Source organism: Diabrotica virgifera, chromosome 3 (genome assembly GCF_917563875.1).
Source record: "Diabrotica virgifera virgifera chromosome 3, PGI_DIABVI_V3a".
Taxonomy (NCBI): domain Eukaryota; kingdom Metazoa; phylum Arthropoda; class Insecta; order Coleoptera; family Chrysomelidae; genus Diabrotica; species Diabrotica virgifera.
In genome coordinates, this window is record NC_065445.1 from 81,228,254 (window position 1) to 81,253,893 (window position 25,640).

The 25,640-nt window shown below is 32.6% G+C and overlaps 1 protein-coding gene across 1 annotated transcript in view; it reads right to left on the minus strand.

Moving 5' to 3' along the window:
- The window catches only part of LOC126882528 (gastrula zinc finger protein XlCGF58.1-like), a 60,086-nt gene extending 47,532 nt beyond the window's left edge, over window positions 1–12,554 (minus strand). The window contains exon 1 of the mRNA XM_050647495.1: window positions 11,569–12,554. Coding sequence (XP_050503452.1) covers window positions 11,569–11,719 — 151 coding nt within the window. The 5' untranslated portion in view covers window positions 11,720–12,554. The remainder of the gene's footprint in view (window positions 1–11,568) is intronic.
- Between the last annotated feature and the right edge of the window lie 13,086 nt (window positions 12,555–25,640).

Genomic DNA, 25,640 nt, shown 5'->3' on the forward strand with positions numbered 1-25,640 from the left:
TATTAGGGTTATAGCCTCTCGTATTTCTACTGTCTCACATTGTCCCTACTGACAGTGTATTTTCTCTCCTTGGTAGGCCAATTTCTTGAGGACACACCTTGGTGACTAGTGGCTGTCCTAACACTCAAGTCATAGCACCTAGTAGCTAGAAACCAGCACCCAGTTTCATCCAGAGTCACCATAACTAGGAACACCCACCTACGACACCATGAGTAAGAAGGGGAAGTCAGTACTAAATTCAGAATTATATCTGTATTTTTTAATTTATTAATTTCCATAGATTCTAATAAAGATAGCTTAAGACCTTAATTTTTAATAAGAAGAATTGGTAACTGCCCATTAAAAAATGATTATGATCTAGAAAGTGAAGTGCATACGTTGAATTTTTATTCCTAGTATTGAAAGCTCTTTTGTGTTCCGCTATGCGTTTGCCAAAGGTTCTGTCAGTTTGACCGATGTAAGTTTTTGGACAGTCATCATATGTCAGTTTATATACACCATTCTGTAATTGCTTTTTCTTTTGGATCTTATTGTTCTTAATGTAATTACTTAAGTTGTTCTTTTTTCTGAAAGCTGGTGTTACCACAGAAAAAAACCTGTACATTCTGCTCTGTCACATATATTATTATACAGGCAAGATATCCACAAAAATAGCCAAACACACAAAAAAGAAAGACATAACACCAGTATAGACCGTCTTGTAGTTATTATATTACTGTGTAGATGTTTAGCTTAAAAACAAATAACGATTTTTTGAAGATTCTGGCAATAGTGAAAAATGTTAATTGAAAAAATGGCTTTGCAAAAATGCTAGTTAAAATTTCTTACAACGATATAAATTTTCGTAATATTTTGTGAATATGTTGCTTATTTTAATAGTCGAGGAAATGAAGCTGAAAAAATGGCAAAACCTCGCAATTTTTTCGTCCAGCATCGATTTATACAAAAATTTGGGATAAGGCTTAGTACACCCTCTAGTTCATTTTCTATATTGAGCCGTTGTACGCTTTTGTTTCTTTAAGGGTGAAAACTACCCCTAATTGTAAAAAATTATAAAATAACATTTTAAACTTTAATATTGTCAACATATGGTTCTTATTAGTTACATAATGATTGTATTATGCTTTAAGATATACTATCATAATATTTCAACCCTTAAAACCACCCTTGTTGGAGCTATATATAAAAAATTTACTTATCCTAAAAGAATAATTTCGGCTTGCATCGATTTACACAAAAATTTGGGATTAGGATCATCTCACCCTGTACTTCATATTATATATCATGCTTAAGGGCGTTGATTATTTTTAGGGGTGTAAACTACCCCTTATTGACAAAACTTATATAAAAACATTGTAAACTTTAATATGGGTAAAATTTGGTTTTGATTGGTCAAATAATGATTGTTTTATACTTTAGGATATAATATCATAATATTTCAACCCTTAAAAACCACCCTTAATAACATTACAGTTTTTACAAGTAGATATTTTAATAGACAGAAAAAAAAGTAGACTTAAAGAATTACAAAAACATTTATTTACACAAAAATGCGAATTTACAAATATGTACAAAGACAAATACAAATAGTTTTTAAGTCATCTTCCAGTATACGAACATTTTCTGTGGTATTATACATTCATTGAAAATTATCCATAAGCGGACTATCCGAATTTTTCGAAAAAAAAAAATTGGTTTTATAAACAGCTCCTTCATTTTTGGCGATAGAAAACTTTTTCAAAAATGACTTTGTAGGAGTTTTGAAGAGTTATAAGACTGTGTAAACTGAATTCCGTAAGATCCCTCGTATTTCCAGTATTTTCTGAGATATTTTGAAGTAAAAGGTAAAAAATGGGAAATTCCAAAAAAATAATTTTTCTTTAAACTTCAATTTTTCTAAAATTAGCCCTTATAAATAGGTCAAACTTCTTGGGTGTATTATTGATAATACAAATATAAAATGAATTACAGAAAAGTGAAGACCAATTTTTAATTAGGAGGGTAGTTAGGGGGTTGTTTCCACTAATTTTTTCATAGAGAAAAGCAGGTACCAACCTTTTTTTGATCATAAGTAGCTTAATTTTCAGGCTAGAAACAAATAATTATTATTTTTTAAACGGCCTAACTGTATACTTAGAAAAATATTATTTAAGTTTTCCTCGAAAATTGCAAAGTTTTTCCGTTATTTTGCTTTGAATATTTCAAATTATGCATTTGACGAAAAAAGCTAACTTTTAACATGCCGTATCTCGGTTTGTATTGGTCTTAAAGATATTACAGAAAAATAATTTGGTTTGTGTTACTAAAAGATACAATTTTGAGATCTACAGTTTTTTTGATTAAATGCATATTTTTCGAGGTATTCTCAAAAACCCTCTAAAAAGTCGATTTTTTCATCGAAAAACTGTTACATTCAAGCGCGAATAACTCGAAAAATATTAGTTGTACGAAGAAAATGTAAAAAACATTTTTTTCCTAGAATTACTTTTTACATCGATTTACATGGTTAAAAGGTAATAAAAAATTCCCGCCCCGGAGATGGGGTGGCAACCACCCCCAAGGTTTTAGCGTACAGCGGCATGATATAGAAAATGATCCTTGGACGATTCCCTACTTTCTGTGAAAATTTCCAAAAAGTAAATCCATGCTGGACGAAAAAATTGCGAGCCAAAATGCTTCATTTCCTCGACTATAATTTTGTTTAATTTTGTTAAAAAAATAAGAAATAACAAATTCACAAGGAAAAAGGTTTTTCTGTAGCTGGGTGTATACCATATCACAAAAAATTTAAGTAAAATCCTGTATAAAAGGTATGTTTATTAAAATTCTCTAAAAAGGGCTGCATCACAAAAGCAGAACTAGTTTTCGATCTGATTACAGATCATCATCAATGCTGACAAGATGTTAACATGCTAAGCCACCAAAATTGAAAATATTTGGGTAAAAACTCTTTAAAAGTATACAGTCGTGGAAACATTGACTAGAATTATAATAATATACATCGATGTATTAAATATCACATGATTAAGCACCGGACACCTTTTGACCCTCACTTAAGTTGAATTTGTTCTTCACATTTTGAAAGTTGAGTTGCCAACGACCGTTCAAAATGTGGAGAACGAATTTTACTCAAGTGAGGGTCAAATGGTGTCCGGGGCCTAATCATATGATATTTAATACATCCATGTATATTATTATAATTCTAGTCAATGTTTACATGACTGTATAATTTTAAATGGTTTTACCCAAATATTTTCAATTTTGGTGGCTTAGCAAGTCAGCATCTTGTCAGCACTGATGATGATTTGTAATCAGATCGAAAACTAGTTCTGATTTTGCGATGTAGCCCTTATAAGGGAATTTTAATAAGTATACCTTTTATAAAGGATTTTACTTACCTAAATAAAAAAATGTTATTTACTACTAAGGATGGGTATTGGGTTAGGTTAATTACTAATTTGTTTTTAGTTAGTTCAATGTATTTTATTTTACTAAAATAAATCGCAAATTATTATTCCATTACAAAATTAAAAACATTGTCTTTTATAAGAGAGTTAGTGACTTTTTGATAACAACGTAAATTCTTAACATAAGCGTAGTAAAATATACAAACCAGTCAAATAGTGGAATTGCCAAGCATTTTTTTCCTTTGTGCTTATTTTGAGAATTACACTTAAATATTAAGCAATTAAGTTAACAGAAAACGATTTTTTTTCATAGTTTAAAAGTATGCTTGGCTGACAAAAACAGATAACAGATCATTAATTAGGAAAAGGAATAATGAAAATTGGAAGTTACTCATATAAAACTTATAGTCCAGGGCGTATCTGTTTTGAGATGAACGTTGCGAGGTGACTCATATTTTTTGCAGAAATTGCTTGGAATTAACTCATATAATAATAATTGAGTTATCCTCCCACTCAAAAAGTTCCGGAACATTGTTTAAATTATCAAAATGTGAAAAAATGAAGGAAACATTCGATTTTTTTCTTGGTTTTTTGATCACAACTTTAAAAGTATTCACTTCCGAGAAAAGTTGCACTGAGATAAAAGTTGCGTAATTAAATTTCCTACAATATAGAATTGGTTAAGAATTTTAAAAATTGTCAATCTTGTTGTAAAATAGCAATAATTGCTAAAAAACATAAAAAACAAGTATTTGCATTTTACGTTTTTCAACCATTTATGCTACACTTAGAACCTTCATATTTTACTCAGAAAAACTTTATGATATAATAAAACAATACTGTAAATTTTGTTAAGATCGGTTTAATAGATTTTGCAAAATAAATTTTGAAATTCAGCTTTCGCAAAAAAATTCATTTTTTCAAAATGTTGCAGGACTGAAAATACAGCAGATAGCAAGTTGAATTTTTTTACATATAGAAGAATACTGTACCTTTCATTTGCAATTTGTAAAATTAAAATCGGTTAACTAACACGACGTCAGGAATTGTTTTAAATAAACATTAATTTTTAGTGCTACGCGCAGGACAGCGGTGTTCGATTCACACAAGTTGATTTCCACCAAAATGTTTTCCAAACTTTATCTACGAATGAGTGAATCCAATATGAACCGACCTTTCCGTCCCCGCTTAGGCCGCTATTATATTAGGCAACTGGTGACGCCACCAAGTTGCTCCACCAGTGACTCATGACGTCACGGGGCATTTAAGTAAATGAGACCTATTAGACTACGGCAACTGGTTGCGCCACCAGAAATTGTTGTCGATCTGGTGGCCGAACCAGTCCACCAGCCGGGTAACCGGGTCTGGTGGCGCCACCAAGCCGGGGCATTATGTTATATGGACCCTATTAGACTGAGCAACTGGTGTCGGCCACCACTAGTTCATTTGTATTGTAATCGAGTCCTTCGTATTTCTTTTCTATTAACTTCTATATTTTCTATTAACAAGCGTATATTTTTCTAAAACCTTTTTTGTTGATTTATAAATATGCTATATTAAAAAGTTCTTCTCGCAGATTTAGCCGTTAATTGTCTATTCATTGTTTAAACAATAAAATCTCTTTTTATATTTTAGAAATATCGGTGAATTCATCACTTTACCTTGATCAAAAATGTTTCTATTTTGTTTTTGATTATGCTGAATCCGAATGTGACGTTAATTGGAAAATTTAAAAAAAAATTGAGCTTTTATATATAGGTACAGTATGTCTGCGTAACTTGGAACCATATGGGAAACTTTTTTCTTATCAATTTTACGAAAAAAAAAATTCTTTATAAAATGCTCTGCATAGTCTATGTTATACGAGGTATGTCAAAAAATTGTATGTAAAGTACCTTTAGATTTCACAACATCGAAAATTGTTATTATGAAAAGTTGTTAAGAATTGAAAAAACTATGTTTTGGGACGCATTAATTTTATTACATCATCTTAATTGAAAAAAAAAATGCATTTTTTTTTTAAATTACGGATACCCAACATCATTTTATTACAAATATCTATAAGTATTTTATTATTAATTTTACGAAAAAAGTTATTTTTTACAAAAAGCTTTATATGGTCTAAAATCTAAGATGCAATCATAATATATAAACTTTTATCAATTCTATACGAGGTAGGTTAAAAAATATGAATTTCGTCCAAGAGTAAAGTACCTTTACAGTTCACAATATTTCAATTAGAAGGATGTAATTGCATATTAAAACATAGCTTTTAATTCCGAACAACTCTTTATAAAACATTTTTCGATATTGTTTAATATAAGGATACTTTATTCTTGAGCGAAATTCATCTTTTTTGACATACCTCGTATAAAATTCACAAAATTTGAATCTGATGGTTGCATCTTATATTTTATACTATTAAGAGCATTTTATGAAGAATAACTTTTTTTCGTTAAATTGATAACAAACAAGTTTCCAATTGCATTTGATTATTTTTCCAATTCCAATTCATTTTATTATTTTTGTTGGTGGCTATTCTCGGCCACCAGTTGCCCGTGCTCACAATTTGGTGGGCCCACTAGTTGCGCCACTAGTTGCGCCACCAGTTACCTAGACTAATAGAGCCCTTAGGGTACACTATAGGATATATCTAAATTAGTCCTGTGGTGACAGGTTATAGTCTTATGTGTGACTGCGCGCTACCGCCTGTTCTCTAATGACGTGCGGCCAGTTACTGTTGCGATGAGCGAGAAAGTAGGGCCATGTTCGGTTGCACAACGCATTGCTATCAAATTCCTTGCAAAAGAAAATGTTGGTCCCGCTGAAATTTGGCGAAGACTAAGATATCATAATGGGGAATCAACACTGTCCAATACACAAGTGAAATTTTGGCATAGACAAGTTCGTGAAGGACGAGATGCCGTACAAAACAAAAGTCATCAACGACGTCCAAAAATTGTCCGATAAAGGCGAGAACTCGTTTGTCTCCAGGCAAAGTTTTAGCGACATGTTTTGGGATTATCGTGACGTTTTGTTGCTAAATTTTCTCCATGAGAGACGAACCATTAATGCAGCTTATTACTGTAGTCTTTTAGACCGTGTTCGAGTTGCCTATAGGTCCAAAAGACGGGGATGTCGTATACGAGATGTGTTGCCCTTGCATGACAACGCTCGACCGTATACAGTTAACAAGAAAAAATAGCGGAAATGCAGTAGACTCTCTTTGAACATCCTGCATACAGTCCTGATCTTTCACCATTTGATTATTACATGTTCGGTCCATTAAAAGATGCACTAGGCGGAGCGCGTTTTGATGATGATAATCAAGTGGAGCAATTCGTGAGCAATTGGTTAGATACCCGGCCTCATTCTTTCTATGAAAATAGAATACAGAAACTTCCTAGCCGCTGGGCAAAATTCATACAGAAGGAAGGAATATATATAGAAAAATGGAGTATTGTTTAATTGTTGTAATTATAATTCAATAAAAAGTTATTAGGAAAGGTCGGTTCATATTTGATTCACCTCTCGTAATATATTATTTTCTTACTCTATATTTTGTTGTATTTTAATATTATTTTAATTCCACAGAAATCAAACAAATTTGATTATTGTTTGTGAAATATTGTTTAAACAGTTGCATATGTTTAAAAATAATAAACTTTTATTCTCTAAGTTAAAATATATGAACAAAGAAAGTTTTTGCTAAAAGTGTTATTTCAAAGGACAGAGTATGTGTTTTATTTTGCAATAAACAAATTTATTTATTTAAGTATATCGAAATGTACTAAAAATTAAAATTTATCATTATCAAAGGTCATTGGAATGCCCAATCAGAGCAAGCGTAAAAATTAATGTTTATTTAAAAAAATACCTGACGCCGTGGTAGTTAACCGATTTTAATTTTGAAAATTGCAAATGAAAGGAACTGTATTCTTCTATATCTAAAAAAAATTCAACTTGCTATCGAGATTTTATTTTCAGTCCTACAACAGTTTGAAAAAATGAATGTTTTTTACAAAAGCTGGATTGCAAAATTAATTTTGCAAAACCTATTAAACCGATCTTAATCAAATTTACAATATTGTGTGGCTATATCATAAATGGTTGAAAAACGTAAAATGCGAATACTTGTTTTATTATGCTTTTTTTTTCAATTATCGCTATTTTGCAACAAGGGTGACAACTTTTAAAATTTTTAGCAAATCATATATATTGTAGGAAATTTAATTACGCAACTTTTATGTCAGTGCAATTTTTCTCGGAAATCAATACTTTTAAAGTTATAATCAAAAAACGAAGAAAAAAACAACCTTTTTCCTTTATTTTCTGACATTTTGATTATTTAAACAATGTTCCGGACCTTTTTGAGTGGGAGGATAATTCAAATATTATTATATGAGTTATTTTCAATCAATTTCTGCAAAAAAATATGAGTTACCTCTCAACATCCAAATATACTAATATTGTTACAGATGCGCCCTGGTCTATTAGTAGTTTTTGTTGACTTATATCAAAAACAAATTTATTTATTCAAATATTTTCCCTAAAACCTGAAGACTACTATATTTTTAGAAGTAGTCCATGTTTTTATTTTCCATAGTCACCATAATTATTAGATAGTGTGTCTCGATAATATGATGCCTAGATATTTAAACTCCACTATCTAGCTACATAAAACTCGAGTAGAAGTGGAAAGCTGCCTTTCATTTCTTTCCAGCTCGCCTGGCTCTATTCACTTAATTAGAGGGGAGAGGACAAAAAGAATGATGGAAACTGTGGAAACATCTATGTTAAAGACACCATGGGACAGAGCTAGAAGTAAAGATATACGACGAAGATGCAAGGTGCAGAACATCAAGAACTAAGTAAGAAATAGAAAAGTAGAATGTAACGATAATATAAGCTAAATGACAACAAATACAGGGTGTTTGATAAAGAATGGGCCATAGCTTAACCTCAGGTTCCTAAGGTTAAAATAGGCCGATTTAAGCTAATTTACCTTAGTACAAAGTTTATAATAACCGAGATACAGGGTGTCAAAGTTAAACTTTTTTTATTTATTATTGAATATTTCCTGACAGGCATGAGATATCAACGCAAAATTTGCTATGTGGAGCTTTTTTGGGACGAGAAAACTAAATTCCCTACCAAAAATATGTGTTGCCCAGAGGGCGTCACATAGTGAGGCCTGTCACGCCTTTCAGCACTCATTTAATACGTTCAATTTTTTTTATCCGTCACTCCGTATAATTTTGACCTTAAAATTTTTATTCCCCTATTAGTTTTACTTAAAAAAGGTATACCTCTTTTATCTCCCTGAACTCAACCGTTTTCGAGAAAAACGCATTTTAAATCTGTGGTGCAACATAATTTTTAGCATAATATCATTCTAGTTACACCAGCCAAATAACTTAAAACCATAAAATTATCCAAAAATCTATCGCAAATTTCTTCAAATGAAATTTGCGATGCTATTACATAAATTTGAGAACTGGCACAACTATTATAGTTTTAAGTTATTTTTCGGGTGTAACTACAATGATATGCTAAAAATGATGGTGTATCGCAGATTTAAGATGCGTTTATCTCGAAAACGGTTGAGTTTAGGGAGATGAAAGAAGTATACCTTTTTTAAGTAAAACTAATAGAAGAATAAAAATTTTAATGTCAAAATTATACAGAGTGAGGGATAAAAAAAATTAACGTAATAAATGAGTGCTGAAAGGCGTATGTGGCTCCCTCTGGGCAACACATAATATTTGGTAGGAAATTTAGTTTTCTCGACCCAAAAAACTTCCACATACCAAATTTCATGTTGTTATCTCATACCTGTCAGGAAATATTCAATAATAAATAAAAAAAAGTTTAACTTTGACACCCCATATCTCGGTTATTATAAACGTTGTACTAAGGTAAGTTAGCTTAAATCGGCATATTTTAACCTAAGGAACCTGAGGTTAAGCTATGGCCCATTCTTTACCAAACACCCTGTATAGTACTAGTAAGACGGTTCCCCAATTGGAAGACAATCAGTGGGAAGACCTCAAAAATTATGACAACTTACAAAATAAGATAACTTACAAAAGGCACGTTTAAAAACAGACAGAGTCAAGTCTATATAAAAAAAAGAATAAGAAGACATAATTAATACAAAAGATATACAGGGTGATTGGTTAGTAGGGTAAAGCTCAATAGCTCCGCTATAGTAATAGATAGCAATAAAAGTTAATAACAAAAATTTTAGCCACCTTTGAGCTTCACATTACAAAATTAGTTAGAACGTTACAGGGTGTTCGATAACACAGTGGAAGACCAAACTTGTTTTTTTAAATGGAACACCCTATATTTTATTTTAAATTAGAAATCCTGTCAACTTCTCCATCACAAAAATATAAAGGTTTGTTATGTTATACAGGGTATTTACAAAGTTATAACCAATTTTATGTGAAAATCGTAACAAGTTCAACTCCCTGTGTAAATAAAAATAAGCAAAACAACAATGGTTTATTAATGCCATATTTTTTAACGTATTGTCAAAATTTTCAAGAATGGTCAATATTTCTAATTTTCTTTATATCAAATACAGGGTGAGTCAAAACGCAAGTACATTATTTTCTCAGTAATTTTAAATGGAACACCCTGTATTTTATATCACTATTGAAAAGTACCATTACCGTACTTTAATTTTTAGATAACATTTCCTGTGTCTAAATTTATTAGTTTTCGAGATATTTTCATTTTTCAATGGACCAGTAGCGTGGCCACCCAAATCACCAGAATTTAATAAACTGGACTGATTTTTTTGGGGTTACGTTAATGAAGTTTATAAAATACCTCCAACAACAAGGGATGAGATGAAAAATAGAATACAAAGTGAATTTCGATATGTTAATTTACAAATGCTCCGTAGAGTAAGTAGCTCATTCAAAGATCGTTTTTAGGCGTACATAAATGTGTTAGGAGATAATTTTGAACACCTTATGTAATTAAATATTAAAAATATTTTATTAAAAGTAGCTTCTAATTTTTTCAAACATATTTTTTTGCAAAATGTATTACTGATAAATTATGTTTCGTTCTTTATTTGTTACATTGTTACATTTACATACAAAAGTAGTGTTTAATTGTCTTTACAAAATATTGTATTTTTTGTTTGTGTGTTTTTTTGTAAAATTTATTACTAATTTTCTTTGTTGTTTGTTGTTTGTAAAAGATAGTTTTTAATTGTTTCAAAAATGTTGCATGTAGTGGTTGTGTTTTTGTTTGTAAAATGTATTACTAATAAATTATTTTTATTTCTTTATTTGCTACAGTGTTACATTGATTACCGGATTGATAATCGGTAATCTTCAATTGTCAATTCAGTCATGGTTTACTTAAAATTTAGATAAATTTAAACACCTAAAATAATTTGCTTGAAAAATGAAAATATCTCGAAAACTAATAAATTTGGGCATAGGGAATGTTATATAAAAATTAAAGAACGTTGATGTTACTTTTCAATAATGATATAAAATACAGGGTGTTCCATTTAACATTACTGAGAAAATAATGTACTTGCGTTTTGACTCACCCTGCATTTGATATAAAGAAAATTAGCAATATCAATAATTCTTAAAAATTTTGACAATAAATAAAAAAATATGGCATTAATAAACCATTGCTGTTGTGCTTATTTTTATTTATACAGGGAGTTGAACTTGTTACGATTTTCATACAAAATTGGTTATACCTTTGTAAATACCCTGTATAACATTACAAACCGTTATATTTTGGTGATGAAGAAGTTAACAGGATTTCGAATATAAAATAAAATATAGGGTGTTCCATTTAAAAAAACATAAGTTACGTCTGCCACTGTGTTATCGAACACCCTGTAACATTCTAACTAATTTTGTAATGTGAAGCTTAAAGGTGGCTAAAATTTTTGATATTAACTTTTATTGCTATCTATTACTATAGCGGAGCTATTGAGCTTTACCCTACTAATCAATCACCCTGTAGAAACACATTGCTGCTTTATAAGCTTTTAAATGTAGATATAAATATGTGTGCCTGTATGTGTGAGCATATGTAGTAAAATAATTTCTTCAAAAATGTCACAAAAACTTCTTCTTTCATATGATGGTAATACATAGTATATTTATCTTCAGTTAATCGCTTAATGTAATTGAGTGCTTGTTTGTTAGGTTCTCTTCCTTTCGATGGTGTTTTAGTACATGGTACTTTAAGTTTCCTTTATGATACGTTTTGTAGCCACAATGGTGACAGACCATGGATGGATCTTTTCCACAATAATATTTCATGTGGCACTTCAGACTCGTAGTTGATTTGTATTTTTTCCCACAAGTTTGACAACAGTGTATGCCTGAAACTATTCTTTATTATAATTTCAGTAAATACTAAATTAGTGTTAGTAAATGCAGCTTGTTATTGTTATGGTTATTCTAAAATGCAAATATTTACTTTTATCGCCAATCGTCACTAAAGTCATTCATTATTGTACTCATTTGCTGCCATTTGCGGCAGTCAAGTAACACTTTATTGTACTGAAAGAAGAATTTCACTTTACCTGCCGCGATTAATCAAATTAACTGAGATTGAATGTAAGTGGTCGATGGCAGTAATCGATTATTTATTTGAGTGAACTTAAAATTTATTTACTTTACTTATTAAAAATATTGTATAAAATTTACCTTATTGTTAATTAAGTTTATGTCAGAAAGTTAAATTCTGTAGTATTTTCCAAGTATATTCATAAAACATAAATCAAAACTTTAGAGATTTAGTAATTAGGTATTCAATATTGATAACAACTATCCATTAAACATCGAAATCGGCCATCATGCCAAAGCATTCTGTCACTGTCAGTACTGTCATACAAAATTTTTATTTCGCCTAAAATTTAAAAAAATTCTTAAATCTTTTGATATCTACTGATAATTTGTTAGCAAATATATTAATTTAGATTTTCTACTATTCATCAAGGGAAAAGCAACTGCGCTGCAGGAGGCTACACTTCATAAACAATCACATAACACATAACTACTAACAGTATTTTTAAATATTGGTATTTTATTTTAAGTATTAAAATTAGTTAAACATTTAAATAAACATATGATTAAACTGTTTAAAATATATTTATTTCGTTGAAATCATAATAATAGAAGTATAACTTCTTACGTGCGTACAAAATACACACACTATTTTTTCATTACAAGGATGTAATTAAGTAAGGGTTAAGTACTGAGTGTTAATGTTTTTTATGATTGGCGATAAAATTTTGTATGCACCACGTCAGTAAAGACTCTTTATCGAACTCGGCTTTTACTAGCCTCGCTCGCATCGCTGCCTCTGCTCGTAATATCAGACTCGTTCGATAAAGATAAAGAGTCACTTTACTGACTTGGTACATAAATAACTATTAATCAAAAACATATGTTATGGTTATTTTAAAATACAAATATTTACTTTTAATCAAAGACATATCCTTTAAATAATTTTGAAAAAATCCTTAAAGGTATATTTATTAAAAAAACCCTCAAAGAGCCACATCTATCACATAATGTTTTCGATCTAAATAGATCATCATCAGTTTTGTTACAGGCAAATCACATGCAGAGCCACCAAAGATACATGGGTAAGAACCCTTTAAATGTAAACAAAATGTGCTACAATGACATTATTATTAAGAAATCCAAGTGATGGATAAAAATCCGTGAAGATATGGCCTTTGGCATCCTATGACTCCCCACAAGGCACGTGGGCTGCGAATCCCTGGTCAGTTTTTACTATCTATTACAGTTTTTTTCAATCTAAGGCTGGATAGACGGACAAACGGACAGACAAGCATAATCTGTAGGACCCAAATTTTATTTTCGTGATTTATTCTTTCGATTCAATAATTTGCTTAGATCTCATAAATGAAATTGCCAACAAGACAGAAAAACTCGTTTTAATGTAAACAAATCATTGTAACTTCTTTCACAATGGTGTTTGATAACGGTATAGCCAACGTAGCAAACTTACTATAGACACAGTTTGGCACTTTTATTTTACAACCAATATTTAAAAAAAAACTTAAATCCGTGTTTATGAAGGTGTCTGATATTAGGACATTGTCTGATGTATTCGAGCCTGTACACCACTAGAAGAAAATAAGATAGATATATGGTTTTTGACATAAAAAGTCATATAACCTAAGTTATGATTCCTCTGCATTTAAAAACTTTAATTTAATATATTATAGTGCAGTCACTGAAGGTAGATATGAGCTACGACCTCCGATTTCGTTGAACCTCCATCGATTTGCATGAAAAATTGGTGAGTGGCTAGAGGATATCTCAAGGAACAAAGGTGACATGGTGCCAACTTGCGCTTTTACCCTTCACCCTTTCACCCCGTGTCGGGATGAAAATTATTTTAATATAATTATATAATTATATAAATATATATTAATATAATTTTAATATAATATAAATTAATATATTTATTAAAAATAACACCATAAATCGATAGAGGGACAAATTCTAAGCAAAACTTATTATATCAAGTTATTAAAATAAATCCATTTTTTTTTGAGTTAAAGATAAAATTTTTTATTTTTTCGTGAAAAATAGAGCGCTTTTTCAAAATAGTAAAACAAGTTTTTACAAAAAAGTTAACATTACCAAAATTGAAGCTAATAAAAAATCGAATATATTCTTTACTCGAAAATACATTTCAGTATTAATAATTCAAAGTTAGTTATAGGTAATTGAATGTATATTTTTTCGGCAAGTACTCAAATCTATTCAAGCTTAAATAATGGGAAAACTTAAAAAACTTAAAGTACTCAGAAATACATATCAAATGAGGTCCAGAAGTACAGTTAAGTCCGCGAATCTTTACCCGTGCGTCATCATTTAAATCATACGAAATAAGTCAATGATAAGTTGGAAATTGAAATTTACTAAACGCAACAGCAAGTTACTTACTGTCATTTGCTGTTACGTTTAGTAAATTTCAATTTCCGACTTATCATCGACTTACTTCGTATACTTTAAATGATGACGCACGGGTAAAGATTCGCGGACTCAACTGTAGTTGATATCATCAAAATTTATTATCCACAATTTTTTCAAAATTCTACCAGCTTTTACAGAAAAACTGGTATTGCTATTTTAAAATAACTCTGTTAATTTTTATGATATCAGGTGTATCCAAAAACCATTTGAAAAATAATTTCAAGGGCTATCAAATCGTATTAAACTTAATCTTTTAAATTCCTTATTTTTTAGGATAAAGGGCCCCGGTTACATGATTCACGCAGTAAAATTTAGGCTTTAAACGTTTCTATACGTTTCTATCTCGGTTATATTGTATCCTACATGAAGCTTGAATATTTAGATTTGAGTACTCGCCGAAAAAAATATACATTCAATTACCTGAATTAATATTAAAAAACATTTGTCAAAAATAAGAAATTTATCCGTTTTTTTTATTAGACTGAATTTTGATAATAAAACTTTGCACCATATCACTTTTGTTTTTCAAGGTATCTTCTAACTACTCATTAATTAATGAAAATCGATTAGGGTTCAACAAAATCGGTGGTGAAAACATTAATAATTGATGGAAATATTAAATACACTTTAAAGTTGATAACAAGTAATTTATTTATGTAGGTATATAAAAAATAAAACAGTCAGTCTTTACATAACAATGTTCATATAAAGTTAGATACTACTTAGTGAATTTTATCTAACTCTATAGATTCATCAATCATCGTAAAAGGCATATTTGGATGTGCCCGTTTTAAATGATCTCTTAAATAATAACTTCTTCTAAAAGTTTGTGAGCACAAGTCACAACGATATTGTTTTGGCATTCCGCATTCGTGGTGAATATGTCGACTTAGAGATGATTGATGCTTGTATTCTTTATCACACGTAGGGCATCTGTGATATCCTAAAAAGAAGTATGTACAGTACAGTAGTTATATTAAATAGTTTAGCAAATAGTTTATACTATACTGTTTTCTTATTTACAACGCACCTTAAAGTGTTATCTATTTGCTTCACATCAGCAATGCTTAGGAATATTCTTATCTTTGTTTATTTCATTCCTTTCGATTAGATATAGTCAGCACATTTATAGAGAGGGATGTAGTCGTTATTGTTTATCGGGCGCTAATAGGTATTCTAGAATTTTTATCGATGTCACATACGACACTATAGTACAATTCGCATTACAATTTTAAATATAGAAGTAAATGACTTCAAAAAGCAAAGCGTTGACTCAGATTGAGTTACAAGAAATTGTGCTTGCTTATGAAGCTAGTGAGAGTGATGAAGATATTTCTTTAAGTAATACAGAATCTGACAGCTACTCACTGCTAGACAAAAAGACCAACGTTGGAATGCAACAATACAACACTGGAGACCTTACGAAAGTAAACAACCGAGAGGAAGACCACAGATGAGGTGGGTTGATGACATTAAAAGAGTAGTCGGAACAAATTGGAAATATGTTGCTCAGGATAGAGACCGATGGAAAGAGTTGGAAGATGCCTTTGTCCAACCGTGGACGATAGAAGGCTAAGAAAAAGAAGAATACATAATATGAATGTTTAAGTGAGTATTAACCAGAAAGCTTTTATATATATAATGTTCTTTAACTCCTAAGTGGAGCATAGAGCTTCAGTAAAAACGCGCCATCGGGTTCTATTTTGCACTAGGGCCTTCACCTCATTACAAGACTTTCCTTGACTTCTTATCTCGTCCATGATGGATCTTCTCCAAGTTTGTGCTGGGCGACCTCTTTTTCTTTTTCCTTGGGGATTCCACTCTAGGGCAGTTTTTGCAATACTGGAACTATCTTTTCGGAGTGTGTGACCTATCCACCCCCACTTTCTGGATTTTATTTCATTTTCTACCCTATTTTGTTGGGTCAGGTGTAGCAGATCTTCGTTTCTGATGGCGTTTGGCCAGAAAATACGCACAATTCTTCGTAGACATTTGTTAACAAAAACCTGCAATTTGTCTGTAAGGGATTTTGTCACTGTCCAGGTTTCACATCCATAGAGTAGAACAGATATAACATTTGACTGGAATATTCGGATCTTTGTCCTTGTAGTATATTTCCCAGACCTCCAAACAGGGTTAAGCATGCTGAATGCTTGTTGAGCTTTTCGTATCTTCATACGAATATCGTTTTCTGTACCTCCGCTTTCTGTTATGACACTTCCAAGGTACGTGAAGTTTTCCACATTTTCAATCTGCATGTTGTCAATATTAAATAGCGTGTTGTTCCTTGCGTTTATTCTCATGGATTTGGTTTTACTAATATTGATTTTTAAACCTATTTTATTGGCCTCAGTGGATAGTGTTTCCAATTGGTCGGCCACATCCTGGAACCTTTGTCCTAACAGACAGATATCGTCGGCGTATTCCAGATCACTTAGGCGTGTGGTTAACGTCCATCGTATCCCTTTTGAGTCGAAGTCTAGTTTGGAGAGAACATAGTCTAGAGCTATGTTAAACAGAAACGGAGAAAGTACACATCCCTGTCTGACTCCAGTAAGTACGTCAAATTCGTCACTGTTGATCCCATTGTGTGTCACGCTGTACGTCGCCTCAGTGTACAGTGACTTTATAATCGAAATTATTTTATGTGGAATGTTTCTTAGCTCTAAAATTTTCCATATAGCAGCATGAGATAGGCTGTCAAAGGCACGTTCGAAATCAACAAAAACCATGTATAGAGGTGTGTTCCATTCAACCGATTATTCCATTATTACCCTCACAGTATTAATGTGATCTATGCAGGAAGATTCTGGTCTAAAACCTGCTTGATTTGCTCGAAATTCAACCTTGTTTGTTAATCTTTTATGTACGATGGTAGTAAAAATTTTATTTATGACGGTAAGAAAGGTTATTCCTCTCCAGTTTTTGCACAGTGTGAGGTTGCCCTTTTTTGGAAGCTTAATAATATTACCTTTTTTTCAGCCCGCTGGAATGCGGTTTGTTTCCCACACCTCTCGGACTATGGGGAGCAAAAGTTCAGCGGTTAGATGCGGGTCAGTTTTAAGTAGTTCGGCAGCATTGTTATCGATTCCCGGGGACCTGTTATTTCTCAGAGATTTGATAGCTGTTATTATCTCCGTTTTGGAAGGGGACTCGCAAGATATATGCAAGTCTATATTCTGAGGGTGTTCAACAATTTCATCTGCGTTGTCCCTGGGCGTGCCTAGCATCTCCTGAAAGTGCATCTTTCCGTCTTTCCATCTTTCCATCTCTCTACTTGGTCATCCGTTGTAGTAAGTAATTCACCTGTCTTGGATCTTACAATGTTCGAACAGTTAGGCCCATTTTTTGTTAATCGTCTAGTAATTTGGTACAGCTCTCTAGTCCTGTTGTGTTGTGCAGCTGTTTCTGCTTGTTTTGACAGTTCTTCAGCCCACCTTCTTTTGTCTCTTCTTGCATTTCTTTTAACTGCTTTATTTAGTGTTTTATATTCTTGTTGTCGGTTCGTTCTTTCTTCTACAGTTCTTGATTGCAAGATGTCTTTTTTTCGTTGTTTTCTTTCCTCGATAAGATTCCAAGTTTCATCTGATATCCATTCCTTTCTATCTTTCTCTTTTTTACCCAGTTTGTCTTCAGCTATTTCTGTCAGAATATTTGCCAAGTCTTCCCAGCTATTTACTTCACGTTCTCTTGTTTTTACTTGAAGCTCCTCCCTAAACATGTGTCTTCCTGGGAGCGTTTTTAATTTGTTTAGATTATATGTGAGTCTGTTGGTATTTCCTGTGGTTTTGTTTTTTGCCATCTTGATTTTAATTGTACCAATTAACAGATGGTGGTCACTTGCGATGTCTGCTCCTCTTTTATTTCGTACATCAAGAAGGGATGATCTCCATCTTTTTGATATGGCGATGTGGTCTATTTGATTTTCTCTTGTATGACCAGGTGCAGTCCATGTTACCTTGTGAATATTTTTATGTGGGAAGATGATTCCACCAATAACTAAACGATGATTGGAGCAAAAATTTGTAAAGCGCTCTCCATTTTTATTCATCACTCCCAGGCCATGTTTGCCCATTACGGTTTCTAAATTAATATTGTCTTCTCCAACTTTAGCGTTCATATCGCCCATCACTATTAAGATGTCGCCTTTGTTTACTTGTTGGGTCGTTTGTTCTAGTTTTTCGTAGAAAATGTCTTTATCTTCGTGGAGAGATGTGTTCGTACACCCTTAATAACCAGAAATTGTTCTATGGTACATTGAAACAGCTAAGACAAAAGAAAACACATAGATTAAGAAATATAAGAGATAAAGAACGAAATACATTAACTACAGAAAGAGAAATAATGCAAAGATGGAATCAGTATTTTGAAGAGGTAACAGAATGGAAACAATATGAACAAGAAAGAGAGGAAGACATGATCGAAAATAGAGAGGAAATGCTACAAATAACAAAAGAGGAAATTGCGGAAGGCATTGACGAATTAAAATTGGGAAAATCTCCAGGTCAAGATGAAATCACAGCTGAAACGTTAAAGTACATGAGTGAAAATTAAAAAAAAAATTCCGAGAAGTACTAAATAAAATAATCACAGTAAAGAAAATACCATCTGATTAGAAAACAGATATAATAGTACCACTGCTTAAGAAATGAGACGCAAGAAATTGCGAAAATTATAGGGGTGTTACACTGACAAGCGTTCCTGCCAAAATATTCAATAGAATAATTGAAAAAGTCTAAGGTAAAAAAAACTAGAAATAAAATTAGAAGAATCTCAGCATGGCTTCAGAAAAGGAAGGAGTACCCAAGATCTGATTTTTATATTGAGACAAATAGGAGAAAACTATTGATGGAAGGCAAAGTGATACATATATTATGCTTTATTGATTTGAAAAAAGCTTTTGATAGAATAAGAAGGGAAGATATATATGGACATATTTGAAGAAAAATGGAATAGAAAAGGATATGATTGAAATCATTAAAGCCTTATATAAAAATAATAAAATAAAAATAAGGACTCATAATCAAGAATCTGATGAATTCCAGGGAAAGAGAGAACTAAAACAAGGCTGCGTACTAAGTCCATTACTCTTCTCAATGGTACTTGATAACGCAATAACGAGAAACGCAAGGAGAAAACTAAAGACATGGTATTGGGAAAATGGAAAATGAACAATGTACAAATACAAGAATTACTATTTGCAGATGATATGGTACTATTAGCTGACACGGAAGAGAAACTGCAACAAATAATAAACATTTATATAAAAAAACTAAGAAAAATGAACATGAAAATAAACACCGATAAAAGTAAAACAATGGTTATGACAACTACAAAAAAAGTGATAAACATTAAGGTAGAAGGGCAAGTGTTACAACAAGTAAACAGTTACAACTACTTAGGTACAATTATTGAGGAAGATGGCAAAATAGACAAAGAAATAAACAATTAAATAGGAAAAGCAGGGACAATTTATAATACATTAAGAAATACGTTCTTCGAAAAAAAAGAGATACAAAAAGAAGTAAAAACACAAGTGTACCAAAAAATGGTAAGGCCATCAATCGTCTATGGGAGTGAGTCGTGGACGCTAACAAAGAACAACAAAAGAAAAATCAAAGCTACAGAAATGAGATTCTTAAAAAAAATAGAAGGGGTCACAAGAAGAGACAAAATAAGAAACGACACTATAACTCAAGCTCTAAAGTTAAAACCCATAGAGACAAGTATAGGGGAAAGATAGTTAGGATGGCTAGGTCACATCCATAGAATGAACGACACAAAAACAACAAAAAAGTATATGAAGTCAGGGTACAAGGTAAAAATAAAGTAGATCGCCCAAGAATGAGATGGGAAGAAAAAGTTAGACAGGAAGCAGAGAAGAGAGGACTGCAATGGAGTATGGTAAAACAATTAGCTCAAAATAGAACAGCATGGAGAAGAAGTATCAAAGAAGCACCACAAGACTAAAATATATGGACAGAAAGATGTGCCAAATAAGTAATTTGTATTCATTAAAATTGTATTGTGAAAATACGTATTTTATAAATATTAAAATGTATTGAATTGTAGTTATTGAACTAAATGTAAACAGCCCAACACAGAAAGGAACAAATGGACTTAACTAATTAAATAGAAAATAAATAAAGTGAGTATGAAGACAAAGAACTTAGTGAAAGTGAAAATTCGGATACTATTTTAGCAGAACAAGAGGTCAGTAAAAAGGAGAATGAAGATTCGCATAAGAAAAAATGGTTTTAAGACGTATAAAACTCCTTTTTTAAACAACGCTTGCAACGTTTAAAAAAACATATTGCCTCATCTACTGGGTCCAAAGGCTTACCTTCTAATACACCAGAACAGACTTTGGCTTGGAAACTCTTTTTCAGCGACTCAATGATAGACTATAATTATTACTCGATACACAAACCAAGAAATCTCAATCTACTAAATTTAATCGAACTCTAAGTTTTACAACTGCTACATGCACACAAAAGTTTTTGGCATTATTCGGTATTTTATATGTGACTTAGCCGATTAGAAAGAGATGTCTACCCTAGGTACAACCATTTTTCTCAGTCGTACTGGGGCGAACATTTTAAGATTGCAGCACCCAATCTATGTGTTGTATACCTATCTATGGGCTAGGGTTTAATTTTTCTTCTTTATAAGGTTTCATCTTCTCTTGAAGATTGGTTATCAACATGGCAATTCTTATTGTACTTACAGCAGCGCGAAATAGTTCATTAGATTTAATATTTGCATAGATTATTGCAAATGTGACAAAGAAAAGTAATTTTATTGATTAAAAATGGCTGGACATACAAGTTAATGTGTCTAGTATACCTTTTTTGCCGGATTAAAAAATATTGATTATTTGTTTACCATCTTAGCGTTAGAATAAATTTTAAACTCTTAGGTAATACTCAAAAATCAATTTAAAGATATTAAAAAGAATTCATCGGGCAACATTAATTTGGCAAGAAGCAGTACATAATAATATATTACTTCAGAGGCAGGCTTCATTGTATTATACAGTGGATTGAAATAAGTGTTACCGCCTATATTAACTTATTTATTTTTAGCACATAAGCAAAACGCTCGGACAGGTCGATTTTCATAGTATATTATAGCATCAATGTTTCGAACTTTACACGATCGTCCTTCAGGTGGCAGTCATAACTGATATTTTTGAATGGGAAAGTACATCATGTGACACCTCATTTAAAAGCTTTTGAAATACTGATTACAAAAATTTATAATACTGGCGCAAAATTTCGGTCCAATGCTTTTTAAATCATTCAATCATTGTTATTAATCCCTAGAAAACTAATAAGAATTTTTGAAAACTTTAAACGCAGAATGAAAGATTACATTATTAACGGCCGAGGGCCGATAGTCCCTAAAAACTTCTATAATGTTTATTTTAATAAGTTACAGGGGTGAAAACGAAAAGAAAATTTAGTATGATTTTTAACTTCAAATATATCATTCATAAAAAACATTTTGTTTATTGTATGGGACTTTCGGCCCTAGGTAATAATGTAATCTTTCATTTTGAGTTTAAATTTTTCAAAAATACTTATTAGTGTGCGATCTTTGATGTTAGGATCTCAAATAGGGGCTGATTCTTTGTTTTCTAAAGGAGCTCTGACACCGGTTCAATAAAAAACTTAAACATGAGCAAAAAAGGAATAGAATAATTAAATGAGGCGCAAAGAGGTCCACTTATCAATTCAATCCCTGCATTTGGTCTTCAAGAGGGCCCTCAGCTGCATTTAACACTGCACCAAGTCCATACACGAAAAAAGCCTTACCAGCTAGGCTTTTACACCGGCAAACGAGCGAGCCGTTGGTTGAGTGGCAACTTACGAGCTGTTGATTGTAGAACAACTTGCGAGCCATTGATTGTAGAGGCACTAGCTTCTCTTACTTTTGACGAACACTACAAGGCTCCAGTTTTTGCACTCATTAAAGCAAACCTCTTTTATATCGCGATAAAAGGCAAAATAACTAGAGTTGGGACCATTTGCCTTCCTCGTGTAAATAAGTTAATTCAAATTTAAAGGAAAATACAACATTCTCCCCCACCAAAATGCAGCTTTAAATGGTGCATTTTAAAACTATTACAAGCTAATAAACTAAAAAAAAATAACCCAAGTCATGGCACTTTGGAATAAATCCCAAAAAAAAATTAAACAATATAATACTAATAATAAGATCAACAAAAAAAAACTAAGGAATTATTTAACTAGGCAGAGGACACAGCTTTACCAGGGGGCGTCGAAGAATTCCCTTTGTGGTCTTAACATCTGCAACTCTTATAATTCCATCCTGTCCCGGAAATACTTGGGATATTCGTCCCAAACGCCATTGCGAGGGAGGGATATTATCATCCTTTATAAGGACCATCGTTCCGAGTTCGATAGGTTTTAAATTATCGGATGAAGTCCATTTACTGCGCTGATGCAAAGTATGCAAATATTCTTTGCTCCAGCGTTCCCAAAAAGTTTTATGCATTTGATTTATTAACTTCCATCTCATCAAATGAGATGCAGGAATATACGCTCCATCAAGAGGTTCAAACACAGCCGAAAGAGGTTCTAGATTTAAAAAAATGACCCGGCGTTAGAACTGACAAATCATTAGGATCAGAACTTATAGGGGTCAAGGGCCTAGAATTAAGATACGATTCAATCTGAATTACGACCGTGTTTAGTTCCTCATATGACAAGATCTGATCACCTATAACGCGAGCTAGGTGCGTCTTTACTGACTTTATTCCCGCCTCCCATAAACCGCCAAAGTGGGCAGCAGATGCAGCATTAAAATGGAAGGAAATATTTTCATTTGAAACAGCATTTTTCATGAGGTTAAGGTATTTAGCAGCGCCAACAAAATTACTGCCACGATCAGAATATAAATTATCAACCCTACCACGACGAGCTATGAAACGCTGCAAAGCAGAGAGAAAAGTCTCACTAGATAAATTACTAGCTAATTCTAAATGAAGAGCTTTGGTGGCCATGCAAACAAAGAGGCACAGATACACCTTACAAGATTTAGCTCCTCGATAGCGATTCATCACAACATAAAACGGTCCACCAAAATCCATACCTGAATTCAGGAAGGGTTTAACCTGGGAAATTCTAACTAGGGGTAAGTTACCCATTGGAGGTTGGTAATTTCTAGGATTGTGCCTCCAACACTGTATACATTTTGACAAAACCGAGCGTATAGCACGCTTAGGAGACAAAATCCAAAATGACTGGGCAAGCAAAAAACTAACTGTACGCAGCCCAGCATGACAGTATCGTTTATGGTAATAATCAATCAGCAAATAAGTTAATCGACTTTCGCGAGGTAGGATGCAAGGAAATTTCTTATCAATCGAAACAGACAAATATCTAAGACGACTGCCAACCCGTAATACTCCTTGATCATCGATAAAGCAGGACAACTTTCGAAAAGGTTTGGAAAAAACATTTCCCTCGAACTCCCTTTCAAAATATCGATGTTGAGTATATTTAACTAGCATAATCAACGACTCATAAAGTTCCTTTGAACTTAAGGGACCTTCTCTCTTATCATTGGGGAATTTTGAATTCCAAGCAAACCTCAAGATCCAAGCTATAAGTCGTCGTATAAACGAGAAATCGGAAATGTCATTCAATAGATTCTCAAGAAAATTATCATCATTAACACAAGCCAAAGTTACCACACGCTCCTCATCAAGCATTTCAGCACACTCAGAAAAGCAACAGGAAGCGTCTGGAATGGGATCTGTGTTATACAAAAACTCAGGACCTGCAAACCAATGAGATTGCTCCAACATTAGAGCAGGTAAAACACCTCTGGAAGCCAAATCAGCGGGATTCTGAGCAGAAGGAACATAAAACCAACTATTAGGAGAAAGGCGTTCCTGTATATATGAAACCCGGTTAGAAACAAAAGTTTTCCAACGATGAGGAGAGGATTTTATCCAACTTAGAGCTACCTGAGAATCGGACCAAGCTACAAATTTTGCGATTTTAAGTTTAGGATCTAATACTCTAACTACAAACTGCATGAGTTTAGATAGTAGAACTGCAGCGGACAGCTCCAAACGTGGAATGCTTACAGTTCTTATGGGAGCCACTTTTGACTTCGCGCAAACAAAAAAGACAAAAACCTGACCATCTGGTAGAACAAAACGCAAATAAATAACAGCGGCATAACCCTTTTCACTACTGTCACAAAACCCATGTACCTGACAACAAATATACCTGGACACGAATATGCACCTAGGTATTTCAAGCTGTGCAAGGGATAACAGTTGTTCCTTATACTGGTTCCAAACTTTACAAATTGAGTCTGGAGGAGAGTCATCCCAGTCGATTCCGGACAACCATAAACGTTGGATAAGGTGCTTCGTGAACAAAGTCATGGGAGCTAGAAACCCTACAGGATCAAACACTCGGGCCAATTCAGACAACATACTTCTCTTAGTACAAGATTTGTCCAGAGCTGTCACTTCAAAAGAAAAACAATCCAACTGTGCATTCCATACAAGTCCAAGGATTTTTAGAGGTGACGAACAACTATTATCATCAAAGGAAATAGGTTTCTTACCAATATGCGACTCCGGTAGACCTTCTAATAATCGCATATCATTGCTCGACCACTTACGCAATTCAAACTGACCTCGAGATAACAAGGATATTAACTCATTCCGAAGATCTAGCGCAATTTCTAAGGTATCACCACCACAAACTATAACGTCAACATAAGTACTCGTACGCAAAACTTCAGCGGCAAGGGGAAACTCTCTACCTTCATCTTCACTCAGCTGCAACAAAGTCCTTAAAGCAAGAAAAGGAGCTGATGATACACCATAAGTAACTGTTAATAACCGAAATTCCTGTAACTCTTCATCAGGAGAGAATCTAAAAACAATCCTCTGATAATCACAATGACTTTTCTCAACTCGTATCTGCCTATACATCTGCTTAATATCCGTGGATAAGACATATTTATGAAGTCGAAAACCCAATAAAATAGTTAAAATATCTTGTTGTAGTTTCTTTCCAGTAAACAAGCACTGATTAAGAGAATTCTGATTTCCAATTCGAGCAGAAGCATTAAATACTACTCGCAACTTGGTAGTCAAACTATCAGGTTTTAATACAGCATGGTGAGGAATATAGTAACAAGATAATGGACGAGAAGTTTCTGACACAAG